Source organism: Phyllopteryx taeniolatus, chromosome 18, assembly GCF_024500385.1.
Source record: "Phyllopteryx taeniolatus isolate TA_2022b chromosome 18, UOR_Ptae_1.2, whole genome shotgun sequence".
In the NCBI taxonomy this organism is placed as follows: domain Eukaryota; kingdom Metazoa; phylum Chordata; class Actinopteri; order Syngnathiformes; family Syngnathidae; genus Phyllopteryx; species Phyllopteryx taeniolatus.
Genome location: NC_084519.1, coordinates 3,099,185 through 3,117,125, shown reverse-complemented (window position 1 = coordinate 3,117,125; position 17,941 = coordinate 3,099,185). Strand labels below are relative to the sequence as shown.

Genomic DNA, 17,941 nt, shown 5'->3' with positions numbered 1-17,941 from the left:
TACATAGTTTCTAAGATGCAAGTGGGTTACATCAAATGTACTCTATAGTCTTTATTAAGAAAAAAAACCTAAGGCAAAATACTGTTTTGTGTGCTGTATTGCTGAACGGTTTAACAGTTTTTATAGTAGCAGGTTGTAAAAGGTTATTACTAACTTTTTAGTGTTATGGTGAAACAAGGTAGAGTGAGAGTCATCAAGCATATGGGGTGTTGGGATAAAATGAGTGTGTCATTTCTTTCACTTTCTGAAAAACAAGTTGCAGTTTGTCGTTGCAATAATATTGAGGAAGCTATACAAGTATACAAAGTAACAGCTAGCTGTCAAGTGTTTCAACAGAAATATAAATTCAGTAGTTGGCAATTTCAAAGCAGCAGTCCTAATTTATCTGTTTGTGTATGCAGGTTGAAGAGGGTTGGTGGAGTGGCGTCATTAACGGCAAGTCAGGGCTCTTCCCGTCCAACTTTGTCAAAGAGGTGGAGGTAACGAAAGAAGACGGAGACTCAAACGACAGTACGGCAGATGAGGCTGGTATGAGTCACGACAGCAAATGATTTACCTTTTGCCTAAGCCACACCTCCAAAATGTACACTGTCACAGAACCACTTCTGACTGAATTCTAACACTTTCTTGGGGCACTCCGTTAAATCCGATACATTAGATTTTTTTTAAAAAAGTTTTGTATGTTTTGTTTTTGCTCTTTTAAAAGGTAATTATGATTTAAAAGATGTACAGGCATCTGCGAAAATGACGTCATAACTAGGGAGGTTGAAGGGAATATTTGTTCCATATCCTAAACCAAAATTATCCCAGAAAAATGCCGACTCTTGATTAAAACTATGCAGTCACTCTTTTGTAAAGTCAGTTCAATCCTCAAAAACAGGCATGCCTTTGTCCACTTCAAGGTAAGCATTGTACTTGTATGATCTGTAATGCAATGGTAATGGTATGAGGTTAATAGACAAGGTTAATAGATGTAGTGAGGGAAGAAATGAGGGCACTTGGTGGAAAAAATGAAGACGAAAGAAGAAAGGCTTTGATGAAAAAGGATGACGCACTGTAGCGACCTAGCAAGATGAGATTTTTTCTCTTTCTTTTCTATCTATGGCTCTCGTAAACCTAGCCAGGTGAGATAACAAAGCTTGATGGTTTGTATAGAGCTATTACCTTTTGTCATTTACCCCAATTCCAATGAAGTTGGGACGTTGGGTTAAACATAAATAAAAACAGAATACAATGATTTGCGAATGTTCGACCTATATTTAATTGAATACACTACAAAGACAAGCTATTTAATGTTCAAACTGATAAACTTAATTGTTTTTAGCAAATAATCATTAACTTAGAATTTTATGGCTGCAACACGTTCCATGATTGGGTATAAAAGGAGGGTCCCTGAATTGCTCAGTCATTCACAAGCAAAGATGGGGCGAGCTTCACCTCTTTGTGAACAGGTGCGTGGGAAAATAGTCCAACAGTTTAAGGACAATGTTCCTCAATGTAAAATTGCAATAAATTTACGGATTTCATCATCTACGGTCCATAATATCATCAAAAGGTTCAGAGAATCTGGAGAAATGTAAGCGGCAAGGCCAAAAATCAAAATTGAATGCCCGTGGCCTTCGATCCCTCAGGTGGCACTGCATCAAAAACCGACATCAGTGTGTAAAGGATATCACCACATGGGCTCAGGAACACTTCAGAAAACCAATCTCAGTAAATACAATTCAGCGCTACAGCCGTAAGTGCAACTTGAAACTCTACTATGCAAAGCAAAAGCCATTTATCAACGTCTTTTTCATGGATGCCCCTGCTTATTTCAGCAAGACAATGCCAAACCACATTCTGCATGTGTTACAACAGCGTGGCTTCGTAGTAAAAGAGTGTGGGTACTAGACTGGCCTGCCTGCAGTCCAGACCTGTCTCCCATTGAAAATGTGTGGCGCATTATGAAGCGTAAAATACGACAACGGAGACCCCGAACTGTTGAACAGCTGAAGCTGTACATTGAGCAAGATGGCATGTGGTGTAATTGCAAGGAGTCCGTGAAAATAAAATACCTTTTTAAAAAGATCCTATGACATTTATAGAGAGGGGATGATTTTACCCAAATGTGACTGAGACCTTGATATATCTAAACTACACAGGGCAGGGTACAGGACTTGATTTTTCTCTAATTCCATCTGTTTCACAAGTGTAATTCATTGCATTTTAATAAGGTGTCTTGCCCATTTCTAATGTTGAAGTCGGGGGCCCTGGACCCTAAAAAGGTTGAGAGCCACTGCTCTAGAGACTTATGCCAGGTACACACTTACACACACAGTCGTTTTGTCCCGATTTTGCCCCTTCCTGACCAAGGATGTCAAACGCCTTTTGTCTTATAAGTTTATTCTACAAGGTTATCCATCCATCCATTTTCTACAGATTATCCGAGGTCGGGTCGCGGGGGCAGTAGCTTTAGCAGGGACGCCCAGACTTCCCTCTCCCCAGCCACTTCATCCAGCTCTTCCGAGGGGATCCCAAGGTGTTCCCAGGCCAGCCAAGAGACAGTCTCTCCAGCGTGTCCTGGGTCGTCCGGGAGGCATCCAAATCAGATGCCCCAGCCACCTCATCTGGCTCCTCTCAATGTGGAGGAGCAGCGGCTCTACGCAGATCCTCCCGGATGACCGAGCTTCTTAGTAACTTCTAACTCAGCCTGAAAGAAAATTGCCACACCAGTCACTGTGCGGACCTAGTCAGTCATAGTAAATTAGAGTAACGTAACAAAACATGACAGTACGTAATAGGGTGTAACAAAAATGGAGGCGGTCAGCATTTTAACAAGCATATGCATTTCCCTGGACAATCTTTTCACATTTTGTCACATTCTGCTGCATTTTTTTTCATCGCGTTTTGTCCCAATTATCACGTTGAGTTCGGGTGTATGGTAGCTGTTTCGTCGCGTTCAATCACGGCGCGTCCCGCCACAGTACGGCTCGTTCCATCCTACTACGGTGTGACATGGCGCAAATGATTTGGGAATGGAAGGCGTATTAAGCCGGGCCCTGCAGGGGAGCCTCATTTGAGTCTGATGTGGACAAAAGTGCTCCGAAGCTGTCTGGCATCCGAGCTTCGTGTATCAAGCCTCTACGGAATATTAAATACATTTCAAACCTTGATCAGAACGTGATGGGCCAAGAATGAACGTCCTGAAATCTGTGGTAGACCTAGGCCTGATCTATAGTGTGCCCATGGCCAATCATGTATACCTTGAGAGACCGTGAGAAAATAGGGGAAAAAATGGCAAATCCCACGGCGAACTGTGTTTCAGGAAGACGGGGCTGCTATGTCAACTGGGAACATAATGTAAACCAAGCATATTAACTGGAAGGTAAGGCTGCAGCTAAATTAGACCTACACTTGATGGCGCTGTAGATTAAATTTTTACTTTACTGCTTCATGTTCGGTGGTTGGGTGGCAAAGATCAGTATGTTTATTGCATGCAACCTGTGATATAATAGGGGCAAAACAAAACTTTTCATCAATTAAAATAATTATCCGCAATCATAGGAATAGTGTCCTTGTGAGCACCAGCATGGAAAGCTGAAAGCTGTTGTACTGTACTTGTTGACTACATTTTCTGTTTTCCCTTAATGCATCTCCTCCACAGAAGGACATGGTGTAGAAAACTCAGCAACCTCATCTTCGCCCCAACCTGCTTCAGGCAATGGAGCTATTGTCCAGCCCAAAAAAATCCAACGTATCGGTTATGGGGATATTTTCAAAGAAGGGTCAGTAAAATCAATGCTACGAATCCCCAATCTGGATACAGGAGAAAAAAAGGAAAATGTGAGTTTGATTACAGTACTAAATATTCTCTTTTACTTTTGTCTTTGTATGGGACATAAAAAGAAACTGCACATAGCAAAGATTTAAAAAATAATAATAATAATAACAGCAGTATAATTCTGTTAGCCACATTTTTGTAAAGTTGTGCCATGTTTTGGGACAGCGACACAACCAAGTAGATTTATAGAGAGTATAAAATTTGTGCTTTAACCAAGAATTTAAACAAAAGTACTGCTCGAGACCTTTAGGATTTACGTCTTGTCGTTATTTTCATTTGTTTTTTGTTTGTTCTGTTTAGTCGGAATTCAGTTTTACTGTCTACTAGTGTTCAAAATAACTCACTATGCATTTTCAAGATAACAAATGACACAAATGGTGGTCACCAACCACTGGACCGCGGACTAGCCATTTGGTACTGGGCCGTGTTTAAAAAACATGAAATAAATAAACCTTTAAAAAATGTATCTACGCATTTGCAAATACACAAGAGTGAAATGTGCTTGCGACCTCAGGAAAGTGGAAGAGTTGACATTGGGACAGTAATCTTCTTGATTATGGAAAAAAACGTTTTTCAAAATGTTCAATGCAAAATATCTTGGTCTGGAACACGCTTTGTCAAACTCAGAAGACTTAATGAATGTACTTAATTATTATACTGTTATATTGACAAACAGCAACAAGATTTGCCTGTTCAGTTTCTGAAACTGCCTCTCTGTTGCTCTTTCTTCTTCTTCTTCTTCACAACAGCCATTGCAATATCTTTCAACCAATAAATAACTCAGCTTCTACCGTTCTCTGCTACTCACACACTGCTCCTAACCCCAACCCAACTAGTACATATCTCTTAGTCTTGAACCTCTCTTTTCACTGAGGTTGATATTTCAATTTGGCATCGAATAGCCCACATAATTCATATACAGTATTACTGCTCACCTGGCTTTTCACTTAGTGTAAGCTGTAATATCAGCAGTTGCAATTGAAGGTTTCCATTCTAATGAATTCAAAAGGGAACTTCACATCACTTGTCAACTTTGCCTATGTCTGCATTAGTCCATCCATCCATTTCCTATACCACTCATTCTCTCCTGGGTCATTAAGCTGGAGCCTATACCAACGGATTTAGGTTAGTTAGGTACACCCTGGACTGATCTGATCTTTGGTCTGACACAGAGCAGTTGTTCCTTCTGCCAGCTATTGATGATGATGGCCACCTTACATGTTATACTCAAAATAAACGTCCATCCATCCATTTTCTGAGCCGCTTCTCCTCACTAGGGTCGCGGGCGTGCTGGAGTCTATCCCAGCTGTCATCGGGCAGGAGGCAGGGTACACCCTGAACTGGTTGCCAGCCAATCGCAGGGCACATACAAACAAACAACCATTCACACTCACAGTCACACCTACAGGCAATTTAGAGTCTCCAATTAATGCATGTTTTTGGGATGTGGGAGGAAACCGAAGTGCCCGGAGAAAACCCACGCAGGCACGGGGAGAACATGCAAACTCCAGACAGGCGGGGCCGGGGATTGAACCCGGGTCCTCAGAACTGCGAGGCTGACGCTCTAACCAGTCGGCTACCGACTAATAAGTTATTTATTTATTTTTATTTTTTTGCCTTATTTGACATTTATTGTATGTCTGAACTCCATTGGTATTAGTCATAGCGGTTTTGCTCTCATCTATCAACATCAGTTAGGTGATGAGGTGATGTAATAGACTGTAAAACTTGAGATGTAGCTGTTTAAGGATACTACTCCCTTAAGCCCATTGCTCAAATTATGCCAATTTATCATATGGGAATCTTTCATGTCCCCCAAATACAAAAGAAATGAAGCCGATACTTGAGAAACATGCTGTATTTCTGTATAAACCAAGTTCACAGTTTCTTCCCTATTCTTAAGCCAAGTTTCTTCCTTCATCAAACTGACAATTTTATAATTAACACAACCCATCCATGAAAACATGATCCATTCATTTCTCCCTTTTTTAAGTTATATTAGCGTTGCCATATGAAGTCCCTTGTCCATTCATTTCCTATAAATCATTTACATCTTTCATGTTTTGTTTGCTTCATTTTAGCCAATCCCTTCATTACCATCAGTTGCAAAGCCTCCCTTTCCTAACATGACAGAATTGCAGAAGGGTGATGGAGAGAGCAACTACAAAGGTAAAATACATCACAGCCTTTTGTACAGTACATGTACTATTTGTTCATGCACATGCAGCGCCTTGTCCATGTCCTTCCCCCTCTGAATATCCACATTCTCTGTATCCAAAGCTAAAGAATTATGTAAGGTCACCTTCCCTTTTGAGGGTTCAAATGAGGATGAACTGACTTTGCATGAGGACGACATCATCTCTATTATAAGCAAGGTAAGATGTAACTAGATGTCTGATTGCGCAAAAATACAAATGACTTACCATTTAGGTTATTATTATTTAGTCCTGAAGCGGCACAGTGGACAACTGGTTAGAGCGTCTGCTTCACAGTTATGAGGACCAGGGTTCAATCCCCGGCCCCGCCTGTGTGGAGTTTGCATGTTCTCCCCGTGCCTGCGTGGGTTTTCTCCGGGCACTCCGGTTTTCTCCCACATCCCAAAAACATGCATGGTAGGTTAATTGAAAAACTCTAAATTGCCCGTAGGTGTGAATGTGAGTGCGAATGGTTGTTTGGTTGTATGTGCCCTGCGATTGGCTGGCAACCAGTTCAGGGTGTACCCCGCCTCCTGCCCGATGATAGCTGGGATAGGCTCCAGCACGCCCGCGACCCTAGTGAGGAGAAGCGGCTCAGAAAATGGATGGATGGAGTTTAATCCCCCAATGGAAAACTTAATAATTGCATTGCAATCTAGAAAAAATGATAAACAGTGTTTTTCAATCCAAATAGATTTTGCACGACAAATCGATAAACAATACCGCACAAGTGAGTTCATTTCAGCACCCTTTTTATTATATCTTCCGAAGGGACAGTACTGGTGTTATAAATCCTTGGTATAGTTTTTGCCGGCATCATAAGTTGTGCACTCCCAGTTACTTGTCCCATTCATCATGTTCATGTATTTGCCTTCTTAACTGGACTATACAAATTTGTTTATCATGGAATAGAGCTGTTAAATTGGGTACTTTGGGTGCAGTTCTCTCATACTGATACCATGATGTTTCACATGACACCTCATGGTAAATAAATAGGATTGTTGCTTTCCACAAAGTTGACCTTCATCTAAAAGATTGGTAACTTACTGAAACAGAACTACTTCACAGTGGTCAAGGTCATACAGCAGTTTTGTAAGAGAGGTCTCCCTTGAAACTGGCCTCGCCAGGGTCAACCAAAGAATTTCAGTCAAATAAATGACAGAAAAAGAATAAAAGATGAGAGGGCTCAACCAGGAATATGCAACCCTTTATTTGGTTTCTCATTGTTTCCAGATGTCTGTGATTTCTTGACCAATGTGAGTGTTTTGACAATTCCGTTCCCTCTCCACTGGTCTCCAACAGGACACAGGAGAGCCTGGGTGGTGGCGAGGGGTGGTTGGAAGCAAAGAAGGTGTCTTTCCTGACAACTTTGTTGTCATGCTGTCAGAGACAGAAGAGGTGAGGTCACAACATGTTAGTGTAATGAAAATGCTTTTTTGCTTGTATTCTGAAATAAGGACCTTTTTTTAACAGTTCTAGCAACACAGAGAAGATAGTTGTGGTTCATTGCTACTATAGAAAATATTTGCTTATTAGAACTAAAATATTTCTATGTAAGAATTACACCTGTACAATTATATCCAATCCATCCATTTTCCTTACCGTTTACCCTCATTAGGGTCGCGGGCGTGCTGGCCCCTATCTCAGCTAACTCTGGGTGAGAATGGGGGTACAACCTGAACTGGTCACCAGCCAATTGCAATGGCACATATAAACAAACTACCAATCCTTCACTCCTATGGACAATTTAGTCTTCAATTAACCTTCAAGTTCAGTTTAGTTTTAATTGATACTGTCAGAGCTATGGAAAATTCATACATCGTAGATGGATTTCTGTATACAGTGGAACCTCAATAGAACAGACTAATAGGGGGGGTCGTCAGATATACAGTCCCCTCTAAAAGTATTGAAACAGCAAGGTCAATTCCTTTGTTTTTGTTGTATGCTGAAGACATTTCGGTTTCAAATCAAAAGATGAATATGAAACGAAAGTTAAGAATTCCAGCTTTCATTTCATCGTATTTACATCTAGATGTGTTAAACAACCCAGGAAAGAGCACCTTTTGTTTGAACTAACCAACTTTTCAAGTGAGCAAAAGAATTGGAACAGACATCATTAAATTAACTTAAAGTGAACAACATTTAATATTTGGTAGCATAACACTTACTTGCAATAACTGCATCAAGCCTGCGACCCATTGACTTCAACATTTCTTCATTTGCAATGCTTTTCCAAGCCTTTACTGCAGCCTCTTTCAGTTCTTGTTTGTTTCTGGGGGTTTCTCCCTTCAGTCTCCTCTTCAGGAGGTAAAATACATGCTCTATTTGGTTATAGAGTCAATCACCTGGCCAGTCTAAGACCTTCCACTTTTTTTCCCTGACGAAGTCCTTTGTTGTGTTGGTATTGTGTTTTGGGTCATTGCCTTGTTGCATGATGACGCTTCTCCCGATTAGTTTGGATGCATTTTTCTTTTACCACATTGATTTCGAAACGATCTGTTTCAGGCTTTCATTTCTAGAGGGTCACGCAAGTCCTCACTGAAGCAAGACTCTGAGGAGGTAAGATACCAGCCATGTCCTTCATAAAAAGATGCTCATTGAAGGAATGTTAATGGACACATTGCAGGGTGAATAACAACACTAAATTACACTGTAATGCCTGGATCAGACAAATTTGGTCTTTCACGATTGCACTATGTCAGACGACTGCGATCAAATCTTGCCGTATCTCAGGCAGACATTGACACCACTACACGACATGTATTCCGATACCACCGCATCCCGTCTTTTACGATCACTGGGCTTTATCTTGTCAAATCAAACACTGTCGGAGAGGCAGAACCAGAAAACGTGTGTCACCTGTCAACATGACCATGTTACTATGGCGACGACAATAACAATGCGGCGTGCCAATGTATTGTGGGGGGCGGGGGGCTTTGAACAAAATGAGTAAAAAAAGTGTGGTGGTCCTCACTGTTGCTCGGGAGAGGACGTTCATTCAAGGATTGCATGAGGTATGTTCATGTACTTTTAGTACGATACGGCTCACAAGTAGGCAACAAAATGTTATGTAGCCTGGCAAGCTACTGCTAGCACTAACGGTTGTACGTAAACATGCCGGCGTTCTGTCGAATCATGCTGTAAAGCTTTGGTCAGCATTGGTTTGTGCTGTAGCGTATATTGGTTAGAAAAAAACATAATAAAAGCCGGAAGCAACACCTGCGTTACTTCCGGTTTAGCGTAATTCTAAGTTTAAGCCTTAAAATCCAAATATTTTATCTCGAAAAGGTGCACCACGTCACTTTTCATTTCTATAAAATTTAGGAGAAAGCTACGACAAACATTTTATTAGTCTCATAATCTGAAGGTTGCTACAGGAATTAGATAAGAGTTCTTGATATCCAGAGGTCTTTTGTCGAACCCAAACACACACAATGATACAGGTTGTGACTTTTTATGGAAAATTTTATGAGCTCTACCAGGGGGAATCTACAGGGAAACAAGGCAAAAAAACAAAGGACAGACAAACATTGAAGAGGCTGAGCTTGTGATGTGAGGGTGGATTGAGCGTGTATTGACAATGCATATAGCTGAGGGTTCCTGTTCTCGTTCATTTAAACCCAAACATGCACTAGTCTGTACTTTTAGTAGACCACAAGTTGGATTTACATTGCATGGGACAGAATTTAGGCAGGCTGGTCGATTTCCCGTATGTTTGGCCGGTCCGGTCCGCACCGGGAACAGGTGGATTTGGCGGAAAAGGAGGAAGAAAAAAAAGAAGAAAAGTTGACAACGGCGTGCAAGTATGTTGACAAAGGCAAGCACGGGAGGCGATGCACTAGTCACAATACGCAATCCTATTGGTCAACGTGAATTGGCGCTTTCTAAGAGTTGTTGTTCATATGCCACACTTACATGGAATCTATCCCAAAATTCAAACATGCTAGACTTTTCATTTTGGCATCATAGGGCTATCAAATCTTTGGTCGTGGATTATGTCACACTCCAAGAAGTTTTGTCGTTCCCGATAAAATATGTCGGGCCTGATCTGGGAGCTCTGCTGCAATAGCTAATCGGGCCAATATTGGGGCTAAAATCCTGTAGTCTGATCTAGGCATAAGAAGGAATGCCCAAGTTTGGCAGGTCATTTTTGTTACTAAGTTTATAAAAAGATCTCAATATTGTTGAAAAAAATCATATTAAGGTTCACTTCATCCTTTTCTAAATGAAAATATACATTGTGGTTTGTTTGGTTGTCAGAGAATAGTCTCTTCTTGATGACACCACACAAAGAATGGTAACACAATTTTTGTGTGGCAAAAAAAGTGTGATTAAAAACAATATCAGCACTCATCACTGTACTCTGCACAGTAAAGGCCAGCTCTGCGCCACGGATTAGGACTAAGTAAGCCATACTACGAATTGTGGAGAAAAAAAAAAAAGAATTACTGACACCCTCTAAAATGGGTTATATTTGCCTATGTTAATAATTTAAAATGTAAATATCCACAAATAGTTGTATCAGCAATAGCATTAGCATTTCAGCGAATAGCTAAGGATAGGTTCCACAGAATTTATTTTTTTTAGTCCAGTGGAAAACATTCCAAAAAGTCTGGGTAAAACCTAATCGCACAAAAATTTAAACACTATTTTTCAAAAGAAAACAATAAATGCAATCCATTCCAGATACCCAAAAATATAAACAAAAACTATATACAGTATATTTGAGAATAGCGACTAGTTTTGGAAAAATATGAAAAGAATATGAAAAAAATATGAAATATGAAAAAAACATGACTAATGACTGTTAAGCACCATTTTTACCTTCATTGATGACTTAATAGTGCTTGAAAGATGTCAAAGAAGGGAGAGTGTCAATGAGAGGTTATTGTCTGAAAGGATAGTCCGCCATTTTCGTACTTTGCTATGGGTTCTTTCTTGAATTTTATGGTGTTTTCTTTTTCAAAGGGCTGGTGCTTTCTGTGGCCCCAGGGTGGGTTATTGAATAGTCACACTCAATAGCTAAGTACAAAAAAACTTTCGAAATGGTCCTGGTGACTCAAGAAAACACTCTAAAGTTGTGCATGCGCATGGAATGCTTTGTGTGGTGACGCAACAAGAAAACACTCTTAAGTTGTGCATGTCCTTGGGATGCTTTGTGTGGGGCTAGATTCCAGGAAATGAATGCCCAAGTCACACGGGTAGGCGCAAAAGATTGGTACATTTGGTACATTTTTAATTGTACAAAAAAACGAGACAAAATTTCAGTGAAAAAATAAGTTGAACTAGGGCATACAAAAACAGAGGTTCCACTGTACGTGAATTTACAGTTCAAAAATTTGATTCTCCAACATTGACCGGTGCTATGCAAAGGTTTGCTTCTGAGCTATAATTACATCATTTATTAGGCTGGTTAAAAGAAGTAGTTTTTTCAAAATTGGTTTTGACCCATTTTCAACAATGAATGATGCTGTAAAGCGTCTTATTAGATAGTCCTTATTTGGACCAAATCTAATTTGATGTTCCTGTCTGCTGTACTTGTTTCTGCAATGGGATCTCTGTATTTATGATCAGACTCCTGAGACTTTTATTGAGTACCCTTTACGCACTATGGCCTACTTTTCACTGCTTCTTTTTCTTATTTCAGAAACCAAAGAAGCCACCTCCACCATCAAAACACATAGGTAGGAACATCAAACACATCACTTATTCAATTACTTCAAATGTTATCAGGTCAGTTGTGTGGAAGGCGCTAAGACATGGGCTTTGAAGTGTATATATTACTGTTGTTTAACGGAGCTTACTGTTACTGTTTGTTGCATGGTGCCAACATTTAATTTGCTGCTAGTTTGCAGTAAAGGTTTGACGTAGCCACTACAAGTAATTAATTAACAATTATGTTTCACAATTCAAGTCCACCTCTTAAGCTCATATGCGGGTTGGGTCATTGGCCTTATACCGTAATCTAATTTCTGATTATATTGAAATACCCCCACCCCTTCACTTGAAAATCCACATGACGATGATGTTACTAAAAACATGTTTTGCTTTTTACTTATGTTTCCCCTACGGGATTTACTTTATTTCTCCTGACACCATTTTTTCAAGCAGGTTTTCCTCAGTATTACCTTGCATCAACTTCCACAATATTTTTTCTTTACAAATAACGTGAAAATATTGGTGTTTTGTATTGGAAAAAAATGGCCCCTTTGTCAAAGTAGATAGATAATGTATATAAACACAATCCTCAATAAATTACAGGGTATGTCCTGGTACCTATTCTGATCATTCGCATGTATGCATTTGTCCTCCTGCCCACCACTGGCTGAAACACACTTTATCTGTTAAGTATTACTGTTGATGCATTTTATTCTTCTTTAATTTTCTTTTTCTTAACTCATACACTTCACTAAAATACAAAATAAAAATACAGGAACCTTCTTTGACATTGAAGTAAATATAACAAAAGTGCATATGTGTACTTTTAAGCAGCATATTACAGAAATGTTAATTAACTTCATCTGAAGTAAATGTGGACCATTGGTTAGCACATTCGCCTCATAGTTTTGAGTAGGGTTGGGCATCGTTTGAATTTGAGTGATTCCAGTTGCGATTCCGGTTCCTTATTTCGTCTTCCGGTTCCAAACGATTCTCTATTTCCATTATTTTAGGGGGCTGGGTCAAAAAAGTTTGCATGGTTGAAATAAAGGGTGTCCAAATTATGAACATCCATTTTCCTAGCAGCCCCAGCATAGACTAAAATGAACATTTGCCTCTGGGTTCTTTATAACCAGTATCAATATCAAACCTGTGAACTAAAAGGCAATGTTTATGGAACTAATCCAATTGACTTAATTGAATATAGCATTTCATCACGTCAAATTGTTTATATGTGCACGTTTTAAGCTTGCAGCCTTGTATTCTGAAGGGTACGCACCGGAACTCGGCATTTTGACACGATAAGTAACTTCACACGGCACCGGTGATGTATTTATTTATTTATTTATTTTTAATGGATGGAATCTTCTTCTTTTTGTTTCGGCTTGTCCCGTTAGGGGTCACCACAGCGTGTCATCCTTTTCCATGTAAGCCTATCTCCTGCATCTTCCTCTGTAACACCATCTGCCCTCATGTCTTTCCTCACGACATCCATCAACCTTCTCTTTGGTCTTCCTCTAGCTCTCTTGCCTGGCAGCTCCATCCTCATCACCCTTCTACCAATATATTCACTATCTCTCCTCTGGACGTGCCCAAACCATCAAAGTCTGCTCGGTCTAACGTTCTCTCCAAAACATCTAAACTTGGCCGTCCCTCTGATGAGCTCATTTCTGATTTTATCCAACCTGGAGAGCACTTAAACATTTTCGTTTCCGCCACCCCCAGCTCTGCTTCCTGTTGTCTCTTCAGTGCCAGTCTCTAATCCGTACATCGTGTGGCTGGCCTCACTACTGTCTTATAAACTTTGCCCTTCATCCGAGCAGAGACTCTTCTGTCACATAATACACCTGACAGCTTCCTCCACCTGTTCCAACCTGCTTGGACTCGTTTCCTTACCACACTCACCATTGCTCTGGACTGTTGACCACAAGAATTTGAAGTCCGCCACCCTTGCGATCTCTTCTCCCTCTAGCGTCACTTTTTCCCCTCCACCCCTCTCATTCATGCACATATATTCTGTCTTACTTCGGCTAGTCTTCATTCCTCTCCTTTATAACCTCTTCTTTCCTCCACCTGCTCCCTGCTTTCACTGCAGATCACAATGTCATCTGACAACTTCATGGTCCACGGGGATTCCAGTCTAACCTCATCTGTCAGCCTATCCATCACCACTGCAAACAGGAAAGGGCTCATGACTGATCCCTGATGCAGTCCCATCACCACCTTAAACTCCTCTGTCACACCTACAGCACACCTCACCACTGTTCTGCTGCCCTCATACATGTCCTGTATTATTCTAACATACTTCTCTGACACTCCAGACTTCTGCATGCAGTACCACAGTTCCTCTCTGGGTACTCTGTCATAGGCTTTCTCTAGATCCACAAAGACACAATGTAGGTCCTTCTGACCTTCTCTGTACTTTTCCATCAACATCCTCAAGGCAAATAATGCAGCTGTGGTACTCTTGGCATGAAACCATACTGTTGCTCGCAAATACTCACTTCTGCCCTGAGTCTAGCCTCCACTATTCTTTCCCATAACTTCACTGTGTGGCTCATCAACTTTATTCCTCTATAGTTCCCACAGCTCTGCACATCACCCTTGTTCTTAAAAATGGGCACCAGCACATGTTTCCTCCATTCATCAGGCATCTTCTCACCCACTAGAATTCTGTTAAACAAGCTGGTCAAAAACTCCACAGCCACCTCTCCCAGATGCTTCCATACCTCTACAGGAATCAGGACCAACTGCCTTTCCATTTTTCAGCCGCTTTAATGCATTTCTAACTTCCGCCTTACTAATCATGGCCACTTCCTGGTCCATCACGTTCTTCTACTCTTCCTTCTCGCACATTTTCCTCATTCATCAACTCAAAGTTTTCTTTCCATCTATCCAGCACACTATTGGCACCAGTTAACACATTTCCATCTCTATCCTAAATCACCCTAACCTACTGCACATCCTTCCCATCTCTAGCCTTCTGTCTGGCCAACCTGTATAGATCTTTTTCTCCCTCTTTAGTGTCCAACCTAGCATACATGTCATCATATGCCTCTTGTTTAGCCATTGCCACCTCTACCTTTTGCCCTACATCGCAGCTCAATGTATTCCTTTCTCCTCTCCTCTCGGTCCTCTCAGTGTCCCACTTCTTCTTAGTTAACCTCTTTCCTTGTATGAGTTCCTGTATTTTGAGGTTACACCACCAAGTCTCCTTCTCTCCTTTCCTGTCAGAAGATACACTTAGTACTCTCCTGACTCTTTCTCTGATCACCTTGGCTATGGTGGTCCAGTCTTCTGGAAGCTCCTAAGCTGCCTAATAATTACGCACACTTTTATATGCTGATCTTCTTAGGCCACAACCACACTCATACAACAAATACACAGCACCTGCTATGCTTAAATCCATTAGGTATCCAGGTTTATCCAGCTGGGAGCTCGGAAATATGCCTAAAAGTGATGACATGGTCAAAATATTAGTTGCCTAATAATTCTGCACATGGTGTATTGTGTTCCAAGGAAGTAGGGTAAAATAACAACAGTTCAGTGGGAGAGAAAAATGAGTGTACCTATCCATTTTCCGAACCCGCTTATCCTCAATCGGGTCGCGAGTGTGCTGGTGCCTATCTCAGCTGACTTTGCCAATCCCCGGCTACAGAAACTGCCTCTAGGGACGTGGAATGTCACCTCTCTGCCATGGAAGGAGCCCAAGCCGGTGTGTGAGGTTGTTCAGACTAGATACAGTCAGGCTCACCTCCACACACGGCTTGTGCTCTGGTACCAGTCCTCTTGAGAGGGGTTGGACTCTTTTCCACTCTGGAGATGCCCATGCTGAGAGGTGAGAGGTGCCGAGCAGTTGTGGGTATACTTATTTCCCCCCCCCCGGCTCGGCGCCTGTAAATTGGGGTTCACCCCGGTGGACGAGAGGGCAGCCTCCCTCCGCCTTCGGGTGAAGGGACGGGTCCTGACTGTTATTGGTGCCTATGCACCAAACAGCAGTTCAGAGTGCCCACCCTTCTTGGAGTCCTTGGAAGGGGTGCTGGAGAGCGATACTTTGAAGACCTCCGCAATTCCACCGACACGCCTTCCCATGAGGAAGCATAGTCTGGGGTCTCTGAGGCGGGCTCTCCTATCTCTGGCGTTGAGGTCACCGAGGTGGTTAAAAAGCTCCTCAGTGGGAAGGCCCCAGGGGTGGATGAGATTCGCCCGGAGTTCCTAAAGGCCCTGGATGTTGTATGGCTGTCCTGGTTGACACGCCTCTGCTACATCGCGTGGACCTCGGGGACAGTGCCTCTGGATTGGCAGACTGGGGTGGTGGTCCCCCCTTTTAAGAAGGGGGACCGGAGGGTGTGTTCAACTACACACCCCTAAGCCTCCCTGGTAAGGTCTATTCAGGGGTGCTGGAGAGGAGGGTCCGTCAGGAAGTCAAATCTCAGATTCAGGAGGAGCAGTGTGGTTTTTGTCCTGGCCGTGGAACAGTGGAACAGCTCTTCACCCTCGGCAGGATCCTCGAGGGTGCATGGGAGTTCGACCGTGTCCCTCGTGGAGTCCTGTGGGGGGTGCTTCGGGAGTATGGGGTACCAAACCCCCTGATACGGGCTGTTCGGTCCCTCTACGACCGGTGTCAGAGTTTGGTCCGCATTGCCGGCAGTAAGTCTGACTTTTTTCCAGTGTGGGTTGGACTCCGCCAAGGCTGCCCTTTGTCACCGATTCTGTTCATAACTTTTATGGACAGAATTTCTAGGCACAGCTGAGGTGTAGAGGGTGTCCAGTTTGGTGGCCTCAGGATTGCATCTTTGCTTTTTGCAGATGAGGTGTTTCTGTTGGCTTCATCAAGCCGTGATTTCCAACTCTCACAGGAGCGGTTCGCAGCCGAGTGTGAAGCGGCTGTGATGAGAATCAGCACCTCTAAATCTGAGTCCATGGTCCTCAGTCGGAAAAGGGTGGAGTGCCCTCTCCATGTCGGGGATGAGATCCTTCCCCAAGTGGAGGAGTTCAAAAATCTTGGTCTTGTTCACGAGTGAGGGAAGAATGGAACGTGAGATCGACAGGCGGATCGGTGCAGCGTCTGCAGTGATGCAGACATTGTATCGGTCCGTTGTGGTGAAGACGGAGCTAAGCCGAAAGGCATTTACCGGTCGATCTACGTTCCTACCCTCTCCTATATAGGGTCACGAGCTGTGGGTCGTGATCGAAAGAACAAGCGGCCGAAATGGGTTTTCCCGCAGGGTGTCCGGGCTCTCGCTTAGATATAGGGTGAGAAGACCAGGAGGGGCTCAGAGTAGAGCCGCTGCTCCTCCGCATTGAGAGGAGCCAGTTGGCTCGGGCATCTGTTTAGGATGTGTTCCGGGCACGTCCCACCGGGAGGAGACCCCGGGGACGCCCCAGGACACGCTGGAGAGACTACGTCTCTCGGCTTGCCTGGGAACGCCTTTGGATCCCCTCGGAAGAGCTGGAGAAAGTGGCTGTGGAGAGGGAAGTCTGAGCTTCCCTGCTGAAGCTACTGCCCCCGCGACCCGACCTCTGATAACCGGAAGACAATGGATGGATGGAATACATAAATTAAGCTCTGTTGACTGTCCCAGCAGTGTTTGGGAGTGGTGATAATTACATTTTTACATTTTATGATTAATTTTGATTATTATTCAAGGTTTTGTTCATGCTCACAATTACCTGGACATTTTTAGGTCGATCGTCACAAACTAAAAATAGGGGAAATTTTTTTTTTCCTCTTTACACAGGAAGTTAATGTTAGTGCTCTCGTCTTCGTTCCTTGGATTCCACATACAGTAAACCACAAATACATGCAGCTATTTATTCACAGTACAGTTTTTCCTTTTTCTTCCTTCCACTGTGTAGTGCGAACATAATTTGTCTCAGTTTAAGTGTTATGGGTGTATATTTTAGCCGTTTTCTCTCTGGAAGTATACTTGTGTTGTGTCTAATGCCAGACTGACCAGCTACCCTCTGACATTCTTTTTTCATGATCCTTTAACAGCTCCCAAACCAGAGGTTCCCAGCGCTGACAAGAAGCCTCATACTGTCAGGCCAGAGGACAAAGGTGCAGATCCCTTCATTCCCTTTCTATGCAGCAACTTGGAGTGCAATTAAAGGGATAGTTTGCTGTGTCTTGTCTGTTAAATCAAGTTCCCCATTACTGGAAACCCATTTGTTAATATTGAATAGTTTGGAATGATGTGTAGGCATCTTGAACAGTTGAATGATGTTGTGTGACGTCAATGTATTTTTAATTAGTTGGAGACAA

At 42.4% G+C, this 17,941-nt stretch overlaps 1 protein-coding gene across 5 annotated transcripts in view; it reads left to right on the top strand.

Moving 5' to 3' along the window:
• The window catches only part of cd2ap (CD2-associated protein), an 85,568-nt gene that overhangs the window by 44,974 nt on the left and 22,653 nt on the right, over positions 1–17,941 (top strand). For all 5 annotated transcript variants that reach the window (XM_061753028.1, XM_061753030.1, XM_061753032.1 and 2 more), the window contains 8 exons: positions 402–528; positions 3,647–3,825; positions 5,905–5,992; positions 6,104–6,198; positions 7,321–7,416; positions 8,524–8,577; positions 11,666–11,702; positions 17,675–17,737. In XM_061753028.1, the coding sequence (XP_061609012.1) occupies positions 402–528; positions 3,647–3,825; positions 5,905–5,992; positions 6,104–6,198; positions 7,321–7,416; positions 8,524–8,577; positions 11,666–11,702; positions 17,675–17,737 (739 nt within the window). The remainder of the gene's footprint in view (positions 1–401; positions 529–3,646; positions 3,826–5,904; positions 5,993–6,103; positions 6,199–7,320; positions 7,417–8,523; positions 8,578–11,665; positions 11,703–17,674; positions 17,738–17,941) is intronic.